This window comes from Agelaius phoeniceus, chromosome 1 (assembly GCF_051311805.1).
Source record: "Agelaius phoeniceus isolate bAgePho1 chromosome 1, bAgePho1.hap1, whole genome shotgun sequence".
Taxonomy (NCBI): Eukaryota; Metazoa; Chordata; class Aves; order Passeriformes; family Icteridae; genus Agelaius; species Agelaius phoeniceus.
Window position 1 is genome coordinate 133,932,737 of NC_135265.1, and position 24,361 is coordinate 133,957,097.

General features: G+C 38.1%; 1 protein-coding gene across 1 annotated transcript in view; it reads left to right on the forward strand.

The window, feature by feature from the left end:
• The window catches only part of TRIQK (triple QxxK/R motif containing), a 60,691-nt gene that overhangs the window by 11,354 nt on the left and 24,976 nt on the right, over positions 1–24,361 (forward strand). The window contains exon 3 of the mRNA XM_077188031.1: positions 6,573–6,653. Within this exon, the coding sequence (XP_077044146.1) occupies positions 6,573–6,653 (81 nt within the window). The remainder of the gene's footprint in view (positions 1–6,572; positions 6,654–24,361) is intronic.

A 24,361-nucleotide genomic window follows, 5' to 3' on the forward strand; every position in this document is an offset into this window, starting at 1 on the left:
AAGAAGTAGCATTTAGGAAAAGTAGAACTTTTGTCAGTTCCCACACTAAAGTGGGGAGAACAGAGGGCTTAATTTCTCATTTGAAGAAGGGAAAGTCACTCTTCCCTTGCTGTAACACCTAGGAGGGCAAAACAGTCTCTGAGACTTTGGAGTAAGACTTCGGTAAAACCGTATGGGACTCTATTGCATTTAAGAATGGCAACTTTGTAACTTACTGGAGTTGAAGTGCTTAGGCAGACTTAGCTGATTTTGAAATCTAAGGTCTTTAACCTATAGCTTTATACTGTTATTTAAGTTAGTCCCTACTTCATCAAAGGAAATGAGTGCTGAAGGGGTATGTGGTGGGGATCAAAGAGGGAGTAAAATTGCTGAGATTTAACTGAACTGCAGAAGTGTCCTCTGCTGACATGTCAGTTACTGAGACAGAGCAAATAATTGTTTCTCATCGTTGCTCTTGACTCTATGAACTTCTGACTCTTGAGGCAGAGAGCTGTGCTTCACTCTGTTTTGTGGGGTGATGGTGGTGACATCCTCCCTACACCTCGTGCCGCAGAGCGTCTCTACAGCGTCTGCAGGTGCTCCCATAGAAGCTTTATCCATCCTTGATGGATCTGCCTCTGGGCAATGGGGTGGTCTGGGTGTCCATTCTTCTATCCTTTTTAGCTCTGATTTCTACCATAGTCCCATGTCCTTCTCTTTCCCCCAAAAATGTTTAGACAGATTCCATTATTTTGAAGAATGTTTCTCTGAAGTAAGGTGTCAATTATTGTGTAATTTTCCCTTTAGTGGAGATTACTCTTTTCTCTGTGAAGCACTATATTTTGAACTGTCTGGCAAGGCAGAAATGAACTACGTGTATGCTTTTTTCCCCTTCATGAACTTCTTTAAGGATATTTTCTTGACACATCAATGCCATCATAGATTAATAAAAATGGGGGGTGGAAAGTTCCTCTTTGGACATTTGGAATTTTAAATTTGTTCAGATGAAGATCTGTCTTCATATTAAATTGAATATATGTTTCACACATGCTATAGCTCTGCACATCTCTGAAGTAAGTAGGGAATCTTTTTCTGAAAGCATAACAACCTAATAATGAAAATAAAATGTAAGGTGTATAGAATCAGTACAGTTAGGAATATTCTTCTGAAAATTTTCCTATTTTTTTATAGTAAGAATAATACCAATTGCGAAATAGATCTCTTCTGTGTAAGTAGTGCTTTTATAAGTGTGTTTTGGCCTACTGCATTTTCATCCTGTAGAAGCAGAGGCAAACTATATGCTTCTGGGAATGGAAGGAACCTTTTAACATTTTTAATAGCCTACTTTTTCTTAAGAAAGCAATTTTATATAAATATGAAGTCCTTTTAAAAAAAATCTTATTCAGGTTTTGCCACCCTTGAAATGTTCACTCTTTTCCTAGCTGTGAGTACATTTAAGGATAATCTTTTCAACTCTTCAGATGTTTAAAAACATTCCATGTTTAGCAAAATTATGTAGACTCTTCACTAGATGAGAAAATGCAAATATTCGGGTGTAAATAATCCCACCAAATTTTAGGCACTCTGAAGAGAATTAGGAACATAACAAGAAAGCAAGATTGCCAGAGGTGATTTGGACTCCTAACTATTACATTTATTTCTTTGCCCATTGCAAAGGGAGCGGAGATGACCTCCTGTGTAGCTTATGTGTCTGAGTTATGTTCCTGAAATTTAGTGGGACTAATCTGGGTTGTTGATTAAATTAGTTTTTCAGAATATATTTCCTTAGGATTTGGAAATATTCATGAGGATATGCTCTAAATTCCTATGAACTATTACCTGTTTATTACTTTTGTTAAATAAATGCAGAGTAATTTCATACAGTTTGTAGGTATTGTATAGCTAAAAAACAACAGAGCATCTCCTTTCCCTGTAGTGCAGAGGGTACTAATTGGAAGTAACAATGTGTGTTTTGTTCCTAGTGTTTACATGAAGCTATGAAACAGCCTGATATATGTCTGAGTAAAAGTTGTAGTTCCTATATCGTTTGAATCTTGGGATGTGATAAAGTGTTTCTTCTCCTTGTGTAGAATGTTGAAATTATTTTAGTATCTGTTCTAACTGGAGTTATGGTTCCTGTGTTTTTGATTAATTTTCCTAAATTTAATTAAATTTAAATCACCTCTGCTGCTTTCAAGGTTAAATTAAGTAAAGAAGTATTGCATTTCTTTTATTAACGGAAGAATAAATAAATCCCCAGATAAAGCAGAGATAGATTCTGCAAGAAGGAGCATGGGCAGGGGACTCTTTCCTTGGAAATAATAGTCTCATTCTTTGAGAGAGACTTTCCAGAGGAATGGAGGACTACTGTAGGGCTTACCAAGAGAACTTGAATGTATTTGGTTTGTAGAAGTTTTTTTTAAGGCAGTAATAGTAGTAAAGATTTTTAAATTCTTTTTCTTGGCTACAGTATGGTTAAATAATTAATCTACATTATTTTAGCAGCTGTAGGCTGCTTCCACTGCTGTGTAGACAGACCTTAGTTACTGTACTTCAGCAGTACAATAGCAAAAAAACCAATTATAATAACCAGCAGCAACAATTTCCAAAATACCTATGTGCAGATGACTTCCCACTTTAAATGTAGAGCTACCAGTTCTTTGAGATAACTTGATGTTTCCAGATGATCCGATGTGCTCCTTGAATTTTACCTGAGGTAGATAAAAGGCTATTTTTGCTTTCTTGTAACTTGCAAATATTTTACTATCCATTAGTTATTAAACTCTCAGCTATGGAGTTAACTGGGAGAAGACCAGTTCCTTCAATGATATCAGTAAGTTTTCATGGCGTCTTTGAAACATGTTTAAAATGAATCAATTTATGAGTTCAGATGATCAACCTGCATTACATCCAACAAAACAAATAAAAAAAGAATTATGTTTAAGGTAGAAATCTATTTGCAATTAAAGATGAGGAACTTCTGCATATATACAGATGCCAAAGACTTGGTTCAGTAGCTTTACATTCTGTAGTGGTTCTTTTCTGTCCTGAAGTTATACTTCTTTTCTCTCAGCTGACTAACTATATCTCAGCTACAAAACCAGTAATTTCATTGATTATTTCTTTAATGTGCCCACTGTTAATATTTAGGCAACCTAGTGGGAGAGTGCAGACATGCTGTCAGATATCATGCTGGGAAAGTTTGTACACATGCAGATATGCATGTCTTGTGAGTGTGCACTAATATACATTTTAAGGCCTGTCATTGTTATTAATCATTTGTATTGCACCAATAATGTACAAAGTGCAATCTCTATATATGTAGATCCTATTCTTATTTTTTATTAGCATATCTAGTCATTTATAGTAAGTTTCTATTTAATTAATGTAATTTCTTCAATTTTTTTAAACTGGTGTAGAAAATGCTATGTATACATCAAGAACAGTGAATTGGGATTTAAAGTGTAGCCAGACCTCAAGTGGACGTTTAGGACTGGTTTTTATCTCACCAAATGCTATTGACAGTTAGAGGTTATAATAAGCAATTTATCAGCCACTGCTTAAGAGTAAAAGAAGAGAGGAACAAAGTGTTTTTCTGAATGTGTAATTTTCAAAGGTGAATTACTAGAGGGAAAGCCAAAGGGGGTGAAAAAATAGTGAACGGTACCACACAAACAAAGATGTCTTTTAATCTTGTAGCATCTCTGAAGCAGAAGTAAACAAAAAATCATTGGGGCCTCGCTTTGTTTTCTTAAGACCATCTTTTATAAAAGCTTGAAAGTTGAGGACAGCTCACATTGCTTTCATATTATCTGAAATTACTTGTCAAGTATTTTCAGTAAAAGCAGTGATGAGCTCCTTTACATGTTTTTTTAAATGGTTGTGTAGTCATTAAAACTTCAGGGATTTGAAGGCTTGGGATGCATGATGCAGCATGGTGTGCTGCCTACCCCTTTGGTTTGGCAAAGAAATACAGGAGGAACCTCCAGAAGATCCTCCATTTGCTGCTGTCAGAAGCAGCAAAGGGGTCAGAGACCTGAGTGTAAATTTCTTTTAAAGTAAAGATGACCAATTACTGTAGGATGACCACTCCTATTTTAAATGGGGAAGATTAGTTTTGTAACTCAGCAAAGGTTTCAGGCTTTTTTTTATCAAAAAATGGTTAGAAAGTTGCATTGAAAACCACTCCTACAGCAAAGTTCATAAATAATAAATATTACCTCTTATTAATCCATATTTTAGTTTAAATCTACCTCATGGCAAGTTGCCCAAGAATGTGGGATTCTTTACAAGAGAAGGTGATGAGCCATAGTCCCCAAGGAATTAAATTGTGAAAACAATCTCAGTTTCAAACATGATAGTATAGACCTGTTATTCCCTTTCCACATCTATCACAACACATTCTAAATTGTGGCTGATCTTCTATGCAAATAGCTGTCTTATTAGACACTGGGCTCTGTGTGCCAGTGTCTCCATGGGTTTCTCAGGCATTTGCTATGTAACCATCAAAACAGTGGGAATGAATGATGATTATTGCATCCCTTTGAAGAACAAAGAGGACTCGAGCTTCTAGATGCCAGAGTTGGTGACACTGAGCCACACAGGCAAATGCCAGTTTCTCTGTGGCTTAAGTCAGGAAATAATCTTTGCCTGTGTTTTCTTCTTCTGTTTTATTGGCATTGCTAAAACTGCAAACATCTTTCACAGCTGATGTTTTGTTATAAACCATTAGTAGACTATGGAAATGGCAAAAGGCAAGTCAAAACAGTCTCTTAGCAGTGCCATAAAAAAGCCAAGATCTAGTTTTGCAGTGTAAAAATGTATCTGTTACCTCCTCAGTTAGCTGAAAGTTCAAATTGTACTTTTATTTTTCCATTCTAATTATTATGATGTGAATGTTATGAAATACAACCCAGTCCTGTGAAGAATAATAGAAGAACAGATAAATATAAAATAATAAACTTTATGGTGTTAAAATGCACAAATAACTGGGCATCATTTCTGCAGCTATATTTTAAATCATGTTTGAGGCTATGGAGAAAATAAATGGTGGTTGCTTTAAATTTGGGATGCTGGCAGTAGTGTTCAGCAGTGCCATGGCATGCTTTTTGGGCCGTGATTTGGCATTTCAGTGCCTTCCAGGGTTGCACTTCCCAGAAAGTGTGCCTTGGCAGCAACCAGGGACTCTTGTCTTGCTGTAGCGCAGCTGGTTATGCCTAACAGAAAAGTGCAACTCTTGCAGATAACTCCATGGCCATATGTGCACAATCTGCACATGGTTTGTGGCTACCCAGCACGATTCAGCCGAAGTTTGCCCTTGGCATGCTTCTCACCGGGGCCAGTTGGGAAAAGGCAGGGGTTGGCTGCTGTGCATCTTCAGTGCTTGAACAGTAATCTGACACTTCTTGAAAACATCAGACCCCTCATGAGTGTGGGTGTTTATGTTGGGACTCTTGTGTTGTAGAGGCAGTCAGATGGTGGGGCTTCTCGTCACTGTGGTGAGTAATGTCTTCAGCCCAGCTAAAATGGTGTTTTGAGCAATAAGCATGACTGTAACAGCCAGTTATTTCATAACCAGGGAAAAAGAGGTGAAATGAGTGTGTTTGTAGTATCTGCCACTTGAGAGGCAGCCCTGTGAGGGATGAATATAAAACCATAAGGTTTTGCATGTTAAAAGATACATAAGGAATTTACTAGAGCAGTGTTCAGATTATGCTTGTTCAGTTACATGAATGGTGTGGAAGCGCCAGTATACCAGAAGGAACATCTTTGTATGGATGATTATGCAGTTCCTTGTGCAGTCCTAGTGTCACCTCCTTGTGAGGATGTGCAACATGGCTGTGCAACACGAGAATCCCATTCAAGAATCTGGCTGCTTGTTACTGAAATGCAATGAAGGTAATTTAAACTATCAATACCATGCCTGAGAGGTGTAAAATGCATACAGCCCCAGCTTTCAGCTTTTGTTCTCCATTTCCTATTCATTCACAGATATCTAGAGCCCATGGCAGGAAAATAGGAGAGAGTGGGGTTGCTGTGTTTTAGGTATCTGCTTGTCTGCAGGTGGTTTTCCTGAGCAATTTCACCTGTGGATGCACACAGCCTAATCCTGCCTCTGACTCCTAAGTGTGGTGTAAATGTATTTTCAATAATGGAAACAGCTCACAATACTACATTCATTCCCTGGTTTATTAAAGAAATAAATTATATAGGAATGTAATTGGTGGTACCAAATGCTGAATTACAGTGGTACCAAATGCTGAATTACAGTGCAATCAGTTTAAATCCTTTCTTTTTTCTTTATTTTCATTCAAACTAACAGGCATTCTGTAATGTTAATAACCCATGCAATGGAGAAAAAGGTATGTTTAGAATGTATCTAATAGTCTTCAGAATAGTGATGATTAACTCCAGTGTCTCATTGTACTCTGGGAAGGCTTATGTCTTTGTGTGTAATCATGTAAATGTTGCTTGTTACCATTTTTCTGATGTTATAAGCAATTGATTTTGTTAGTAATTTATTTAGGAATAATGTTGTGGTTTTTGTTTTAGTTTTTTTTTTGTTTTGTTTTTTTTTTTCCTGATACTGACAGTGATTTTTGGATTGAAAACAATGGGTAGAAAAGATGCCTCTACATCAAGGACTCCTGTTGACCAGTACAGGAAACAAATAGGTAAGAGTTTGAAAGAAAAGTTTGTGTGCTTAAAATAAAAACAAAACTTTTTTTTTCCCCAGCAAGGCCCACTAGTAACAAAACGTAGCATTCCTCTTTGAAAACTTCATTTTATAAATGCTGTTGATTAAGTCATTCAGCTTTCTGAAGACAGTATTTTGAGTGACTTCAGATAAAGTATATGCTGTGTGTTTGGAAACACTAGTGAAATACTGCAGCAAAATGGCTTCACAATGTTTCTGACCTGTTGGAACTTTCCTGATTCTCCTGTTTGTCTTTAATTTCATATATGGGCATTTCTAACGAGATACTTTCCTCATTCATAACAAATTTTGATACACTGAATGTTACAGACCTTTGCATTGTATAACTGCATTTATTCTCACACTAATGAATCTAGTAAACATGTTAATTTTTTTCCTTAGGACTTTTTCTATCCTTGACTAATACTTATTTAGGTAACACATACACAAAGTATGTACATGCACACATGTACCTTCATATAGATACATTGCAAATGCAAATCCCTCTTTCTTTGCTTAAATGCAAAGGTGAGTTATTTTTGAAATCCATATATGAAGATTCTGTCTCTGTATGTTAAATAATATAAAAGAGTCACAGTATTTTGAAAGCTTATATATAAAATGAAATACTTTAATCGGTACACAGTTATTTAAGTAAATGACTTTGTTTTACAGTTGCTAAGCACACACATCTGTTTAAATATGCAGAAAACAAGTGTCTGGGGGAAAAAAGGTTGTTTACAATGTACATTCTCAAGGTGAAAGAGCTAGGGTTATGGGGGGGCATTCATAGTAAACTCATTTTCTTTAGATGTGACACATTGCTCTTAAGTTGGTGAAAGCAAGTGTTAAAATTATTGTAGGGAAGAATCTCATGCTGGCAGGCAAATAAACTACATAACTTAGGAGGTGTTTCTGTGGTTGTAATACTCCTTAGAGGACAGAGAGCATGAATGGACTGTGCTCTGCCTTTTGCTCTGATAATGGTTGTTTCAGCTCCTACTCTGGTCATTCACTGATACCACTATAGCGTTTGCCAATGGAAATCAGTTCTCTGAACTTAATTAATGTAAGAGGGTGAGTTTGAAAATGTGTGGATATGATTTAAAACTCAAGTTTTGCAGGTATGTTTGAGTTTTATGTGTAACCATGTTGGGCTATCTTTTGTCCTTGTAGCTGAGCTTGGTGGAGTGAGCCCTCTAGTCTCATTATGCCATTAGGTGTATTATAGGACAAATAGGTGTATTATTGACAAATCTAATCCAATATTTCCCTAATGAATATAAAAGTGCTGTTGTTTTCTGGGTTTTAGTGCTTTTTTTTGTCATTGCTGCTTGATTTTTTTGTTCTTATATAGTTTTGCATAACTGGTAATAATTCATCCATTAGTCACAGGATGGTTAAGGTTGACAGGGACCAGTGGAGGTCATCTCATCCATCTGCCCTGCTTAAGCAGGGCCACCTAGAGCTGGTTGCCCAGATCAGTGTTCAGATGTTTTTTAAATATCTCCAAGTATAGGAATTCCACAACCTCTCTTCCTGTATTTGACTATCTTCAAAGTAGAAGGTTTTTTTCTTATGTGTTTCTGGGTGTGCCCGTTGCTAGTCCTGTGACAGAGCACCACTGAGAAGAGCCTGGCTCTGTCCTCTTTGCACTCTCCCTTCAAGTATTTCCATACACTGATGAAATCCTCTTTGAACCTATTCTTTTCTCCTAGGTAAGTACTCTCAGATCTCTCAGTCTTCCCTCATAGGAGAAATGCTCTAGATTCCTCATTTTAACTCTTCCTGATTCTTCTTGGCCTATTATTAGAAATTACACAGAAAGATTTTTTTTTAAATGCAGTCATTCTTTAAGACTTAGATTTGACACTTAGGTACTTTTGCAGGGATGTTTTAGTGTTAAGCTGTTCAACAGATGATCCCTCAGAATGCAGAGCACCCTAATGCTACAGGCTCAGTTGTTTTGGAGATGGACATTTGGTCACCTTTTCTAAGGTAGATTATATCTAGAACAGTAAGCAAAGTGAGGCTGCACAGGGTCTGTCTTTAAAAAAAAAAATTCATCAAATGCATTTAAAGCTCAAATTCCATGCTTGGAGTGATTACTGGCCTTCTTTTCCAGGCATTTGGATATGGGTTGTTGAAAACATTATGATAGATGCTGGCTGAACAGCTATTTCCTCCTGACTAATGGTGTGATGTTATTTTTTAGCTTACAACTTAATGTTTTCTAGCCTTGCTGGATAGAAGGTAACCAGATTGAAACGTTTTTCATACCTTTTTTTTGATGGAAAATGGCAGCCTTCAAGGAACAACATGTCACAAAGTCATATCAACTTCCAACACAATTTTCAGTTAGATGTTTAGTGGAGTAATTTGAAATAGAAGCAGATTTTTAATTTCATTTTGTTCCAAGCTTTCTGTTTTGTTCTGAGTTTCCATACGGCGTGCCACATGTTTGCCCTGTGCCATGGTTCAAGTTCATGTTGATTACTTCAGTTCAGCCGTTTGCCTTTTTCTCTTCTCCATGAGAACAGGATCACTCGTGTTTTGTTTGCCTCTGTGCCACTAGCAGTTGCTGTTTGCTTCAGTAGCATTTTCAGAGGATTCCCCCAGCACAGAGATTGATACTGTTCTTCCCTGTCAGCTGGCTTTCAGCCATCTCTCCTGACACCAGCCAAAATTTGTCTGTAGTGCCACTTAAGCTGGTGCTCCAGTATCTGACAGTGGCACTGCCTTCTCAGTGGGGAGCAGACAGTCTTCTAGTTATTTCAGACCAAAGTGGGAATGGCTTCGTGAAGCCTAGCCCCAAGTGGACAGGGGACAACCACAGCAACCTTTTAGAACTGGCTTTAGCTGTACCTGGAGGAGGGAGGATGGCACCAAGGGATCTCTCCCTGTTCAAATCTCCATGAGCAGCCAAGGCTGTAGAAGAGACCATGAGGAAAAGTAATTTTAACACTTCTTGCTCATCTCTCACTCACATACCCAAACATGTACCTGTAGTGCAGCAGCAAACAGGGAAGCTCTTCTGCAGAGTGTTTCCTTATCCCTGCTGCTGTTTGTGCTGCTGTGCTTAATTTGCTGGAATCTGAGGAAAGGTGTGAGGCAGTATGCATCCTTCTGCATTTATGCAGCTTAGCTCCACAAATGCTGTGAAAATAGCAACAGGTTTTGTACCATATTTGCTTTGTTTACTGTTATGTGTGCTTTAAGTTCCCAGAACAATTCCACATGTATATTTTCCATCCTTCTTCATCTGGTGTGTCACTTGCTCGGCATGGAAGCTGTAGGATTTGTGGGTAGTGTTCATGACTTGTGTGATTGTGGGATCCTAAGCAGGCATACTGAGAGGATTATAGCATAACTAAAACCTGGTCTACAAATCAGGAATAGACATACTTTTGGCTCCCATTACTATTGTGTTGCTGTAGCATAATTTTTCATGAGGAGAGGTTGTTTGCCAATCATTCAACCTTCAATTTGTAGACTCAAAGGTCTGCCTATTGTCTGTTCTATATCTCCTGACTTGCCAGCTTGATCTGGAGCTTATACAGGCATAGCCTGGAGGTTCTTTGGAGCAAATAAGGCTCCTCACATCCCCTGGGAAGGAATAAAAGTTATGAATGAACATATGTTCTCTTTTTGCTTTGGAAAGCACACAGCTACTCACTTTGGTGAGTGAGCGCGGTGACTTGGTGATGGAGGTGGTGTTCATTGGCATCACATATGGGGAGCCATGGGGCAGGGAAGGGGACTGGGTAGGAGTCCTGAGTCCTGCTGTGGTAGCGCGGGAGAGAAAGCAGTGCCCACCTGAACTAACAGATAAAACTTTGTGGGTAAAGCTGGGCCTTTGTAGCACACAGTTTGTGGTATTTAGGAGTGGGGCTGCAGCCAGCCTCATCCCCAGTGGGCTGCAGCTGGGAAAAGCAGGTGAACAGAATTGAAAGCAGTGAGCCATGGAGTGCTGAGATGCACTGACCAATCACCAAGAGGAACAGAAGGCACACAGGTACGATGCATGTAAGGTGAAAGTATAAAAGCTTGGGCTAAAGAACAAGAAGGGCAGATGCTTGAAGCTTTCTGAAGTGTTTGATGTTACTCTGTATGGGCAGGTGCTTAAAGGCATCTGAAATTGCATGGTAATGTTAGTCTGTGTATCGTGAACGTCTTAGCTGTGATGTGTGCTGTGACATATGTCCGTGGTGTGGAGACCAGTGACCTGTCCAGAAGAAAAGTGCCTCATCCTAGGGCTGAGGCTGTGATGTTACTGTAGCCCTGAGATGGAGAAGAGCTTGGGGACTAGTGGCAGCACAAACATCTCTGGGGCTCCCACCTCCAGCTACCAGCTGGAGCATGGACCTGTTGTCTCCAGAGAGAAGCCCTTCTTGTGGCATATTGCCATTTCTACCTACCCTACTGATAAAGAGTTGTCTTTACTCTTACCACTTCAACTTTTCTGCTTTCTTTTACTGTTTACCTTCTCTTTGTTTTTATGGACATAGTGTGCCTCTATCTTCCTTGTCCTGAGTAGTGCTATTGAATACTCAAAAAAACTTGGCCACTATCATCCTTCCTTTTCAGCTTTAAAAGAGGGAAAATGTTGCATTTTGATACTTTTATTTGAAATATGTTGCATACTTTGACATGAAATGTGGTTGGTTTGGATCAGGAAATGCTTATCAGAATGAAAATTTGAGATATAATTTCTGAAATAATAGCAACAGCAAAAAATGTTTGGACATTTTTGAATTTGTACTGAAAATTTCAAAATTCCCCGTTTCTCACAAAACAGCAATTCCCCTATCTTTTGTCTGTTAAGAAAAATCATGGAACCAAGAAGGCAACATCTACATCATTGAGATTGCTCTCCTCTGCCATAAGCAAAGATGTAGCAGGACAGATGTCAATGGAATAAAACTTCTCCAGTCTATTTTTTGAACTAGTCATATTTTTTTTCCCTTTTTTAATGCTGGTCGCCTATTTACTGTGGGAAAGGAAAGGAGAGGAAACAAATACTGACTACTCAGAAAGTCTTCTCCTACTGTTTATATTGGAAAAAAAAAACAAAACCAAAAATAGCAGTTCTGGTGTATCTTTTTTTTTGCATATGGAACATTACATTTGCTGTCTTGGATTTTTCTAATAAAAATCTATTACTAAGCACATAATAAAGAGAAGTAGGAAAAAAGCATTCCTTTTGCTATTATGTGTGACTGTTGGCAAGTTTTGGAATTTGAGTTTTGTATTTCACAGCAATAGGCCACTGATACCATGTGTAGTTTCTTTTTTTTGGGAGGAGGTTTTATGAAGAATGAATTTAGTGTCACAAAAAAATGAACTACATCCTTTGGTCAGTCAGTGCTGTTTTGATTTTAATTTTATGCCAGTGGAATCACTTTCTGGAAACTGAAGCAGGAGCAGCTGAGGAAAACACTGCTGTGAAGCAAAGCCTAGTCTGGCTATACTAATTTAATTCACATTTTGTGATGATTGGGATGTTTTTAAATATGTTCTGTGAAAACTGATGATGAATTTTAAGCACATGCAGCTTGTGATCACATATTTTGTAAGTCCAAAGCTGCAGAGCTGTATTTTATTGCCTTGGCTGAGAGCATAGAAGGTGATGGTGTACTTACATATGTGAGGATATTATTTAGTTTTCATTTGTTGGGCAGATATAGACTCAGTGCCGGAGTGGGAGGGGTGGCTGCAGATCCAGAGGACTGTGGAAATATGTTCACACACCTTGAAGAGAAGCTAAGGAGAAGGGTTGTGTCTCTAAACTCTTGGCTCCCATCCCTTCTCCACAGCAAAGTTTTTTGAGCTTGTTTGATTATACTACTTTTACTATATGTTCATACTACACTTGTTTAGTACTCTTATACATATGGAGGTTCATAGACTGCTCTTATTTTAATCTCATCAACAATATCACTGTTTCCCTCAATGGAGTTGCTACAAATTGGTATAGGTGTAAATGAGAGTGAAATTTGTCATGTTTCCAGTTGCTGAACTGGCTTTCAGCATGGTGTTACTTCAAGCATTTGCAATTCCTGTAAGGTGTGCAGTGTCTACAGGGCTGTTGCAATGTTACATATTTGTGTTTGTACTTACTCTCACCTTCATTCAATTCTTCAATGAATTCATTTCTGTAGTCAAAGTCAACCAAGAAAAAACTTTTATAATCCTTTACAAAATACATAACATTTTCACTATAGACACATGTAAGCATGTATATATTGCATTCAGAGGCAGAGCAGTTTAACATTTTTAGAAATTCTTTCACCAGGCCTTGAAAATCTTAGCTCATGTGTGAAAGCTGGACTTCAAAGTACTCTCATCTCAGTGTGAATATGTAAATCTAATTTTAGGCACCCATTTCTAAAAAATCTCAGACATAATTTTTCGATGTGTACAGTGTTCACATATACACATTCTCTATGTGTGGTGCATGTGCTTATATTTGTAGGTGCTATTGCATTAATATAAATGCAAGGAGAGTTGGGCAGTGAACTACAAATTGGATTTCCTCTCATTTCATCATAACAGAGCAGTGGAACAGGCATGAGAATGAAATGCTCAGCACAGATGCATATCTCAGGATGTGCTTGATAGATATTTAAGGTGAACGTAATTCATAGTTGTAACTGCATTTCTTTAGCTACAATACTATGAAAAGTAGCTCTGGGTTTTTTGGGTGCAGTTAAGTTTTGTCCAGCCATTGTCCTACCATGGAAAGTGGTGGTCTCTGCTGCTCCTCCCTGTCTGGGATAGCAGAAATGAAGGCAGCAGAGTCTGACAAGCATTGCAGGGGCAGTGGTCTAAGAAGAAAGACATAAGAGTCACCTGGATCAAGTCAAGAGGTGTAACTGAAGGGATTTTTGTATTTCATGCTTCAGGATGTGACATGTGCATTACATAGTTCATCAAGTATTGCACCTTTTCATGGCCTTGAAAGAATGTGTTAGATGTCCATGTTCAGGAAAAGCATGACCACAGAATAGTCATCTGGCTTTTGTAATGAATTGAATGTAATGAATGACATTAGCGATTGCTATCATGCAGTCCATTAATTGCGTGTTGTCATGGATTTCTGTAACTGGATTGTATGAAAAATATTTTCCTTTTCAGTGGAAGCTTTTGCTTGTATTATGCCTTATTTTGGAAGAAAATTAGGAACGGGCTACATTGTGCTTTTCAAGGTCTTGAACTATTTATGGGATTGTCTGCTCAGCTCTGCATATTGCTTGCAGGCTTAAAGTGTTGGATAAGAAAAGAACTTATAGGGCAGAAGGAGAATGGTCTTAGGAAGCTCAAACTGCTAGAATGAAAATAAGAAAAGGCATTTGCTTGATTTGAATTACAGTTACAGAAATCTCAAACATCATGTGACTAGTTTTTTTATTTGATGGTTAAGGCTAATTAAAATAAACACTATTGAAAGTATTCACACATTCAAAGTTATTTTCAGATATTTCATTCGTGTAGTATGCTGAATCAGTACAGAAAAGCACCGTGAAGTGAACGAAGAGCTCTACAATAAGTAGAATGTGGGAAAACAAATAATTTCCCCTGACTGAGCATTCTGGTTTCACTTAAAAATTTGCAGATAATATAAGGCAAGTCACTAATCTGTTACTTAATTTTTTTAAATACTTTACTTGAAATCTGGTCCTTGTCATTATCTCAGTTACATAGATACCCTATTCACTATGGGACCAGCTGAGGGAATTTTGCTCAGCTAAGCTACTGAACTGTTCTAGAATAACTCATAGAGTAAGCAATAATATTTTCAAGAATTTTTACTGCCTGTTAATCAGGCAAAGTGGAAAAGCCTGGCTTTTCGTTCATTTATTTTCTGTGAATATCTTATCATTATCAGCATATTTGCATTGGTGATGTAAGATTTGTACCAAAACTGATATCCTCAGTTGCAATATTTGGTTTTACATAACATAAGTAACAATAATTTTAGAATACATAGGGAGGTTTTTTGTTAGAAATAATTTCTTGTGATATTTTAACCTAATACCTCTGGGCCATTCATAAGCATTGGTGTTTGGATGATCTAGGGTGTGATAGGTAAGAGGATGTGACACAGATTGTCAGTAAATCACTTGCTCAGGTTCAGCCTAGGTGATAGTCATGGGAAGATGGTAACTGCCTGGCAGATGTTGGGTGGCATTTATGATGCGATGTTTGTGCATTCAGTTCCTAGTGGAGAAGTGTTGAAAAACATCATTATTTGTTGGCAGTCAAAACAGAGAGGAGCTGGATAATGAACTAGCATATGGAGTGAAACAGTGTCTCAGCATTAGACATAGTCCCTTCAGCTCAAGGTTACAGCATACTGGTAAGAGGCCCGGATTTACTGAAGCTGTTTTGAGTAAGTCTGAGCTCGCACTGTGCATTAAACCCTTCAGCTTTGGGCCTCTTGAGCACAGTCCTTGACTTGACCTGTCTCTTATCAGCACTAATTAACCTGGCCATGATGCTGTGTACTGTGGCAATGCATCTCCTGCTTGCACCTTACCAGTTCATATCACAGGCAGAACGAGTCTGAGCTGTCAGTTTAGACCTGGCCTGAGAGACCTGCAGTCACTGTGAACTGAAGAGCAGGGAGAAGTTTTAGTTAGAGTAGAATGTAAATGGGGCCTTTTGCAGGCACTTAGTGGAGATGTGTAAGAATAATCTCCACAGGCTTCTGTTCTAACAGATGAATGGTGAGAGTTTGGGCTGATGATTCATGTCTGCACTTGTAGGTTAAGCAAGAATTGTACTGCTTTCTGGCACAGAGGTCAGATAACCCTGATAGTACTGTTAAACTTTTTTATCCCTAAAACAGAGTGGCTGCTTGCACTCTGCTTATAGAAAATTGCTCCAGGCAATTTTCAGTTCCTTCTTAAGCCATGTGTAGGAATTACTTGGGAGAGAGTGACAGTGGACACGTGTCAGAGACTGTTGTAACAATTGGAGTGAGCATGCTCTTTAATTCCAGTTCCTGTTCATGTTGTCTAAATATATTGGTGCATCTGCAACCTGATATTCAGAGGATACAGTTCAACATTACAAAGTGACCTTTAAAAACGCCTACCTCTCTCTCCTTGTTCCTGCCACCATGTCACAGTGTATAGTCTACCATCCTCTGGGATGGCAGAGCTGTTTGTATGCCATTTTGATCCAGCTTTAAGTAAAACATGTGCTGAGCAGTTTGTGAGTTGAGCGAATTCCCTGATCTCCTTCATCATCTGGCTGCTTGCACCAACTAATACACATCAAAGCCAGGACAGCACACTGCTGGAGCTGGTGTGGCAAAACTCAGGCCAGCAAGTGCCATAAGCCAGTATTTCTGTTGAATACTTTGCAAAGCCAAGCCACATGTCAGCCGAGTTTAGGAAGAGTTGTTATTCCATCTAGCATGAAGATTGAACAGATTAGGAAGCGTAAGAAGGATTCGTGCCCTGTGTTAATTTCCCTCAGTTTCTCAGAATCAGTTTTGATCTCAATCCAGTGGCCTCTGTAGGTCAGACCAGGCCTACAGGCTGTGTTACTTTCTGAATAATAACTATAATACTTTAAATCCACATATTTTTAGAGGTATTTTACACTGTCTTCAGTGAGCAATGATATTGCCTTTCCTACGTGTGGAAGGCGTAACAAAACCTGAAGGCAGTGCTGGTTTTGGCACAGCTTTTTCCATAATGTTCGGGTGTAGTGCAGTAGTGTTTTGCCCACTGAGCAGTGGAAAGAAGTGGAGGGAAATGACAACCCTCAACTAGTGGAGTTCTCTCTGAAGAAATACTTTTACAGAAAAGATCGGCTGCTGTCCTCTCTGTCTTTTCTGGAATAGATGAGGACTGTGCAAACTAGAATGCACAGAGAGAAACATTGAATAAATTGCAAATCAAATAGAACTGAAGGTACAATCCTTAACATACTTCATAGTGTGAAGTGTCTCAGAAAATCCACCTGTTAAGTACAATACCAGATGGAAAAGATTGGTAGAGTTACAAGAAAAACTCATGTCTGTGATACAGGAGGCTCTATGTGTCTTGATAGAGAGCTTGGAAAACCACAGACCTTGTAGCATATATATTCCATGTAAGAGCTTCTATCCAAATGATTTAATGGAAGAAAAAAATATAACTCATGTGTGTGTAGAGAAAATTACCAAATTCTAATGAGTAATCATCGTGAAAGGACAAAGAGGGAAATGCTTTCATGTATTCCTCGGAGAGGTAGAATAAAACATTTTGGCTCTTACAAAAGCAGAAAAAATGTATCCCACAGAGGGTTGTCTTCCTCATCTTATTTCTGTCACAGATGAAAAAAGAGAAATTAAAAGTATAGTTTAGTGTTAATTTTTTTTTTTTTTTTTGCTTTATTCAGTTACCTTTCAGGTAATTTTTAGTCTGCATAGAAACACTTCCTACAGTCAAGAGACCACGAGTAGGAAGGTTGGGTTTTCTCGTGGTGGAAATTTGGGACAGGTATCACACTACTGAATTTAGCAGTTATTTCAGATGCTTATCCTTGTAACTGAGAGCAAAATCCAATCCATAAATGTGAAGATAAAATCAATAACATTTTGGTGCTGGAAAAGCTAATTATATTTCTTCACCATTTGTTGTTTATGGCCAAAGTGGTATCAACTGTGGACATTGATGACCATCAAGTTCACAACCAGTGATATCAATTCATTGGCTGGAAATCTTAATGGAAAGGTTCCCTTGCTCCTCGTGATTACTCAGGGTCATGAAAAAAGTGTACTTCATCCTTGTATGTATTTAAAGTAATGATAAAAGATATTAAAGCAATTAAATAGGGTACTGGGGACAGTGAGTTTGAAGTATTGAGTACTGTTTTGCTCATCTGTGTTTAAGAAAGATGAATTGGAAGTGAAGAAATGCTGAAAGAACTACTAGGGAGTACCAAGAAGAGCCTTGTTTAGCACAGCTGAACACAAATTAAGACAAATATGGTTCCTTTTGGAACTTCCAAAGTAAACACATGGGAGAGACACAGTCCATATATATCCAGTCCATAACTGTATAAATTGTTCATAAAGAAACATAATAGGAAACAGAAGGCAGTTTCTTACCAATTGAGCTTCTTGGATAATGTCCTATTGGTAGACTAAAGAAAAAAATACAATATGAAACAACCAAAATGCCCCCCCCCCTCTCCAAAACCTCCCAAACTGAAAGTTCTAACTTGTTTTCCAATGGATCATTTTCTATGATCAGTTTTAAAGAAAACAGCATGATACATGTGCTTTCTCTAGCAAAGCACTGGATTTCAGTAGTTCACCAAGTCCTTCCTAGTCATATGTTCCATATGGACAAAGTTTCACTGTGAAGTGGAGCAGCTTTCATAGATATTTATAGCAAGAGAATGCATTTGGAAGGATTACCATAACTTTCTAACTGAAGTTTTTCTTGTGGAGAAATTAATACTGAATATTTTTACCAAAATCAAGATTTCAGGAGAGCTGACAACATAATCTTGAATTTCACTGGTTTTTCCTTTTTTTTTTTTTCTTTTGGAGAGAACATGAAATTCATGCTGAAAGGAGAGAGATGAGAGAGAAGGAACACATTTTGATCATAACACTAAACTTTGTTTTTTAGTGCCTGTGCTCTCAACACAGTGTGGTGAAGCTATCACAATATTTCCACAGCATCATTTTTTTCTGTTTGTTTTGGGGACTTTTTAATAAATTGTTGAGTGTATGTTTGGTGTTGCTGCACTTTTTGTTCTTTGTATTACAGAAGTGCAGTAACTAACAGTCTAGTAGTAAGTATAGTGTGCAGTTTATCAGAGGATCCCCAGTTGTACATCTTAGACAGGACTTTCCTGTGTTGCCCATTGGTCCTAGCTGTTACAGCATGTCCCAATGGCAGGATGTGACACGGGTGTTTTGTCATCAAAAAATCTCAGTAGGAAACTAAAAGGAGCTCATACCACATACTTCTAGCAATTAGCTCATCTCCAGGGAGTGACAGAAAAGAAAAACACATGGTGTCTGTAGGTTGACTAGGAACCTAAGAACATGTTTTATTAGTAAGTAAAAAGGAAGATTTTCAAACAGTTTACAGCAGGCACCACAGGTAGTGGAGTAAGGGCGTGGTAATATGTTCTATCTCCACTGCAGATATCACTGACTGAGATGCTTTCTTTAGGTGGAGTTTTCTTTCTCCACCTATTTATTACACAGCATATGTAAAACCAGTAATTTGCCAAGTATTATTTTAACTTAGTTTATCACAGTTTGAAAGAAATTCATGCAGGTGCGCAGCAGTTACTGGAATCTTCCCCATAGAATTGCTCATATCTTGGAAGTGTACACCGGTGTGGGGGACATTGGAAGAGCTCTGGTCTCAGTAAATCTTGGAATAGGTTGATATATTGGCTTGACTGGGTTATAGCAGAGTAAACACCTGGAATGGAAAGTGATGAAGACACATGTATGTCTGGGGACTGTTGGTCACTAACATATCACACTGGTGTGTCGACTAGGACTGCTATTTGAGCAGTGTTTGATCTCAAATGTTGTAGTAATACTGTTTTAATAATTTCGTGTTGTCTACTCTGCATTTGCAAAAACCCTTTGCTAAATTTTTAGAACTGACATAATGAGATTCAGTGGCTTTTTTTTTGGCTATAGGAAAAGCATGTCTGTCACAAGGACCGTATTGTTACTGAAAGTGACCTTGTGTTACTGAAAGTGACGTTGTGTCTGGGCCATAGGGAGGGTGTGTGGCTTTTGTTGTTGTTGTTGTGTGTTCTTGTATCTACCTATTTATCTATCTGCAAAATGAGACATTCAGAGAAGAGTTTCATTCCAAATGTGAGACAAACCTCTAGGTTGCAAAGAACTGAAAAATTACTTTGAAAAAGAAATGTATTGACTATTTTTCATTCTGCATATTATGTATAATGAAAATGTCCTTTCTGGTGAGTTTAAAGAACAGAATCAGCCAGATTGAGGAATGCCAATAGAGGACCATTCAGAGAGTTTACAAATAAAGTCTCATCTGCACAGATCAGTGCCTGGGAGATGGGGGTTCCTCTGTGCTGATGGTTTGCATCAGGACTCTCACAGAAGTTGAACTAAGAACAAATCACTGGCCACCTAATGGTGCATGGCTGATATGCTGTGTCTTGTGTCACATGCTAGACCACATTAGGTGACTCTAGACAGAGGGACTTCATCAAGGGAATGCAGGGGGTGGCACATAGGACCTTTGTGATCAGAGCAATGTCCACATACATATGAGGAACCAAGCATAGCTAAAAGTTAGTTGTCTGTTTAATTCTGTTTAATTTTGTATGCTTTTAATTCCAGAAACTGAGACTGCTTTGTCCATGGGTTTATAAATATTTAACACACATTTTTAATGAATAAGAAATTGAATTTAAGGGTCAGTAGCAGATTCAGTTACTTTTTCAGGTACTTGTTTAATTATTTCTCATTATATTTGTAAATGTAATTTTAAAATCCTTAAAAATAAATTAATATAGGCCATTGGAGAATCATCTCCAATAGATAACATTCATGAGTGTTTTTTACTTCTATTATACCATTAGACTATGATCTCAAGAGTTTTTGATGAGTACCAAAGTCTTGCAAGGAAAAGAGAGTTCCCAAGGTCATACAGTAGTTTTATGAAAGATTCAGGAATAGAAGACAGCTCCATGCTTTATCTGATACAATCAAATAGTTTTCCAGATGGTAGAATTTTTTCCTAAACAGTCTTTCCATCTTTTGTATGTTTCCTACAAGAGACATCATACTTAAAAGATCATCCTGTGGACTAAAGATTTGGAAAAAAGGATACTGGAAGCAACCCTTGATTCTTTGAATAGATTGCCCTAATACATGCCTTTCACCATTTAAATAATTTATAATATAGTGATGTTCAAAGTAAGGCTATTACTGAAACCAACTGATTTTATTCATTAAAATATCAACAGAGCAGTGATCCTGATGCACATGGTGAAACATAATCAAAAGGTTTCAGATAAAATCATTACCATCACTGTGATGTCAGTTATTGGAAAAAATGAAGCATATAAGTTACTTGACAAAGTATTTGTCAAGTATTGTATTTCCAAAGAGAAGGTTTGAAGTAAAGCCTAGTTTTTCTTCACTGTGTATTTTAGACTGCAGTATTTGTGAAGGATTCCAGACATTCACCTGTCAGGCAGTAAGTCCAGTCCCAAAGTTAGGAGTAAGATGCCATTGTTTAACTATACACACACATGTAGTTCCTTTTCTGTGACCATTCAGAAAGGGAAAAGGATGGAGTTGAAGGTCTGAAAAATTAAATTTAAAAGTTAGCCAGGCTCCTCTGTCCTATTATCTTAATACCCATCTCATCACTGACAGAAATCTGGTTTGACTCTTGAAGGTAAAATTCTGTCTCCTAATATGCCTTCAAGACATTATTACACCCTTAGTTCTCGGGTCCATAAACCATTATTCTGGGTGCTCATAAATATGCATTTCCTTTACACTTTTAAGTAAGCTGCTATTGCTGTCATTCAATTTTAGTTAAGACCTGTCAGGTAGTGTTTCTGTTGAAGGAAAGAAGTTTAAATTACGGGTGAACTGAAGACATGTGGTTCTTAGGCATGCTAAAATTATGAGTGAGTTGTAGAGATTATTCCTCACAAGTTATTTTAGGATCCCAAGGGATAATGGTGATGTGTATAAGAGATGTTCCCTTCTTGGCTAATTCCATTAAAAGCTTCTGATTTCTGCATTGCTGGAGTGAGACTCCAAAAATCTGCTTTTCTATCTTACATAATCACTTTCCCGGTATCCTGTGACATCCACCTCTGCTAGGACTGTCAGTGCATTGACTTGTGGAGTGACAGTGATATGTAGGTCTGACGAAGCATCCTTTGCAATGTGCTTCATTGAAGTGAGAACTGCAAATGCTGTCAGTATTACTGGAAACCTTTTCCTTAAGCAGAATTAATAAATTACACTTTGTATTTTGGGATGGCTTTGTTATATATAGCTGGTCCAGAATGATATGACTTACTAGTAAGAAATGAATCTCTGTATCTTGGCAGAGGGCATTCTATTTATTTTCAATTGTGAGAAAAGCATTATCCACTGGATAAGACACTGGATCAGAAGTTAAGGTATTCAGAATCACAGTTTTGCCATTTTTACGGTGCTTGACTTCTTGCAGGTCTCCTTACTCAGATGTTTTCTTCCTTTCATTTTCCAAGCACGGTTGTGATTATTCATAGGATATCCCCTCAGCTCTTGCAGGTCTTCTGCTCCTAAGTGAACGACATGAATCCTATCCCTTGTACTAAATTGATAAATTTAGTCTGTTCCCCACAAATTCTAGCTCCAGGCTTTGTTTGGTTCAGACCTGGGAAGATTTTCCTTAGCAAGTTGTGACCAGTGGTGAATTAATGTAAACTCAGCAGCAAAGTCTCAGGTTAACGTTTAAAGGGATTTCTGCCCAACAAAGCAGGTGTTACAGAGAAGTGGCCCTAACTTTTCCTGAGGTGTACAGTCTCTGGTGCTCTGTCTCTGGTTCATCATATGACTTTATTAATCTTTGTTTACTGCAAGGCTTTTTTTGCTTCTCACAAAATCAGAAACGTGCTTTAATACTGTTCAAATAGTGCCATCCTATTGTGTGTGAGAACAGAGAATTGAAGCTGATAGAAACAGACGTGATGTGGTATTTGCAATGAAAGTCCTCTTTATGTTTCATGTAGCCTCATCTGCTCCCTGAGTTGCTCAGGTTTTCCATACCACTTCCAAGGCCTCTCTGTTCCTGTTGGGAAAAAGAAGCTGTGGATGACAGATTGTGTCATCCCCTTCCTGGACAAGTTGTCACCATCCCTCCTTTAAGCAAAGCCCCACAGCAGAAAGGTTAGTGAGATATTATTGGGGATGTCTGTGCCTCCTTGGAGGGTGCTTGTGGAGAAGCATCAGATGTGGGAGAAGGGATGACTCCAGGTTCTTGTGGTGCCACAGTCCCACATGACACAGTCCCTGTGTCATGCCCCAAGGACTGGCCCCAGTCACCTAATAAGGCTGGACATGTCAGGTAGTGTGTTGTCAACTACAGCAGAGAGACAGCCTGCTCTCCTGAAACACCAGTGACTCTTTATCCAGAAGGTTTAATAGTGTTGCTACAGTACTTGGTGATGTGGTGCTTATTCAGCAAACATTTTTGGTAATGACTTAGTAGTGTTGTCTGGCAGTAGCACAATACACACCAGAGTAATTAGGAAGAAGTTTAAAATTACTGTTATTGAAGAAATTTTTCAGGCACTGGTTGATTTGGTCTTGCTTAATGCCAGAGATGTGGTCTGGAAGAATTTCTTGACAGTTCATATAGGCTAGGGCTGCTGAACAGATTTTCTTCAGTGAGGAATGAAGAAAGGTGGCATCCTTTTGACCAGGATCCTTTTGATCCTGGTGCTAGAATCATATACATATAGAATCATATATATGTTGAATTTTTTCCTAAAAACATAACCCAGTGAGTATCTGACTTCTCCTTTATTGATTTAGTGATTTTAGTTGCTTCTGTTCTGTTCAAGGTCAAAAGACAGTAATTAATATAAGACAGTGGTAGAAATTTCTGTCTCTGGAGTTGCAGAGATAAGAAGAGCAGAGAAAATATTTTGTGGAACATCTGTTACATGGATGTGTTTGATTGTGGGCAACTGAACAGGAAGACTTGGTTTTCAGTCTCTGTATTTTCCTTTTTTGCCTTTAAGTGCTGTCAATAGAAAACTATTACTAGACTTTTCCTACCTTCCTGCCTAAGCACAGGCCAGTGTTTATTGGAGCTAACCTCTGGTAATTATAAAGCCAACATCACAGTAACAAGCAGACAGATGGAACATATAATATTAATAAATTATTGATTGCATCTTCCTCATCCTTCACAGTAAGCTCTTCAACACAGGGACAGTTTCTTGTAAGGATCCACAGTCCAACAGGGAGATCAGAAACAGCCAATGTGTTTTGTCAAATCAGTTCAATTTTCTTCTCTGATAGAGTAGCAAACTGAGCATTGATGGGGAAGAGGAAGAGGTGCCATTTACCTTGGCCTCATCAATGTATTCTGGTAAACAAACTAGAGATATATTAAGGTATTGCACGATGGGTACCAAACTGATATGAAAGCTGTTCTCAGTAGTTACTAGTTGATCCAGAGTGGCCTGGACCCAGTATTTTAATTGGCAGTGGGATGCTGATTTTAGTCTGTGAATTATACCAGTATGAGAGGTAAATTTAAACTAAATTTTAGAAATCAAGGAAATGTCTTGGGAAAACAAAGTAAAATACAACAGAAGAAGGGCAAGTTTCTTAACTGTGGCATAAATATTCAACCTACAAACTAAGTGTAAGAAATGCTTATGCAATAATCTTAGAGAAAGGCTTTATAACAGTGAGTAGAGTCACAGGCAGACTGATTGAATATGTAAGAAAAGATAAAAGATACCAATAAGATCTGCTTCCACTTTTGAGGGGGCTATATCACATTTCCTCTGTTTGCAGCCAACCATTAATAAAGTCAGTGTAAGCCAAATTGCAGCTGGGTGCAGCCTGAATCAGAGGCAGAGAGACTCATTGTATTCTGCGTGTCTCTCCTACCACACCTTATGCTGCCTTTTCCACACCTCTTA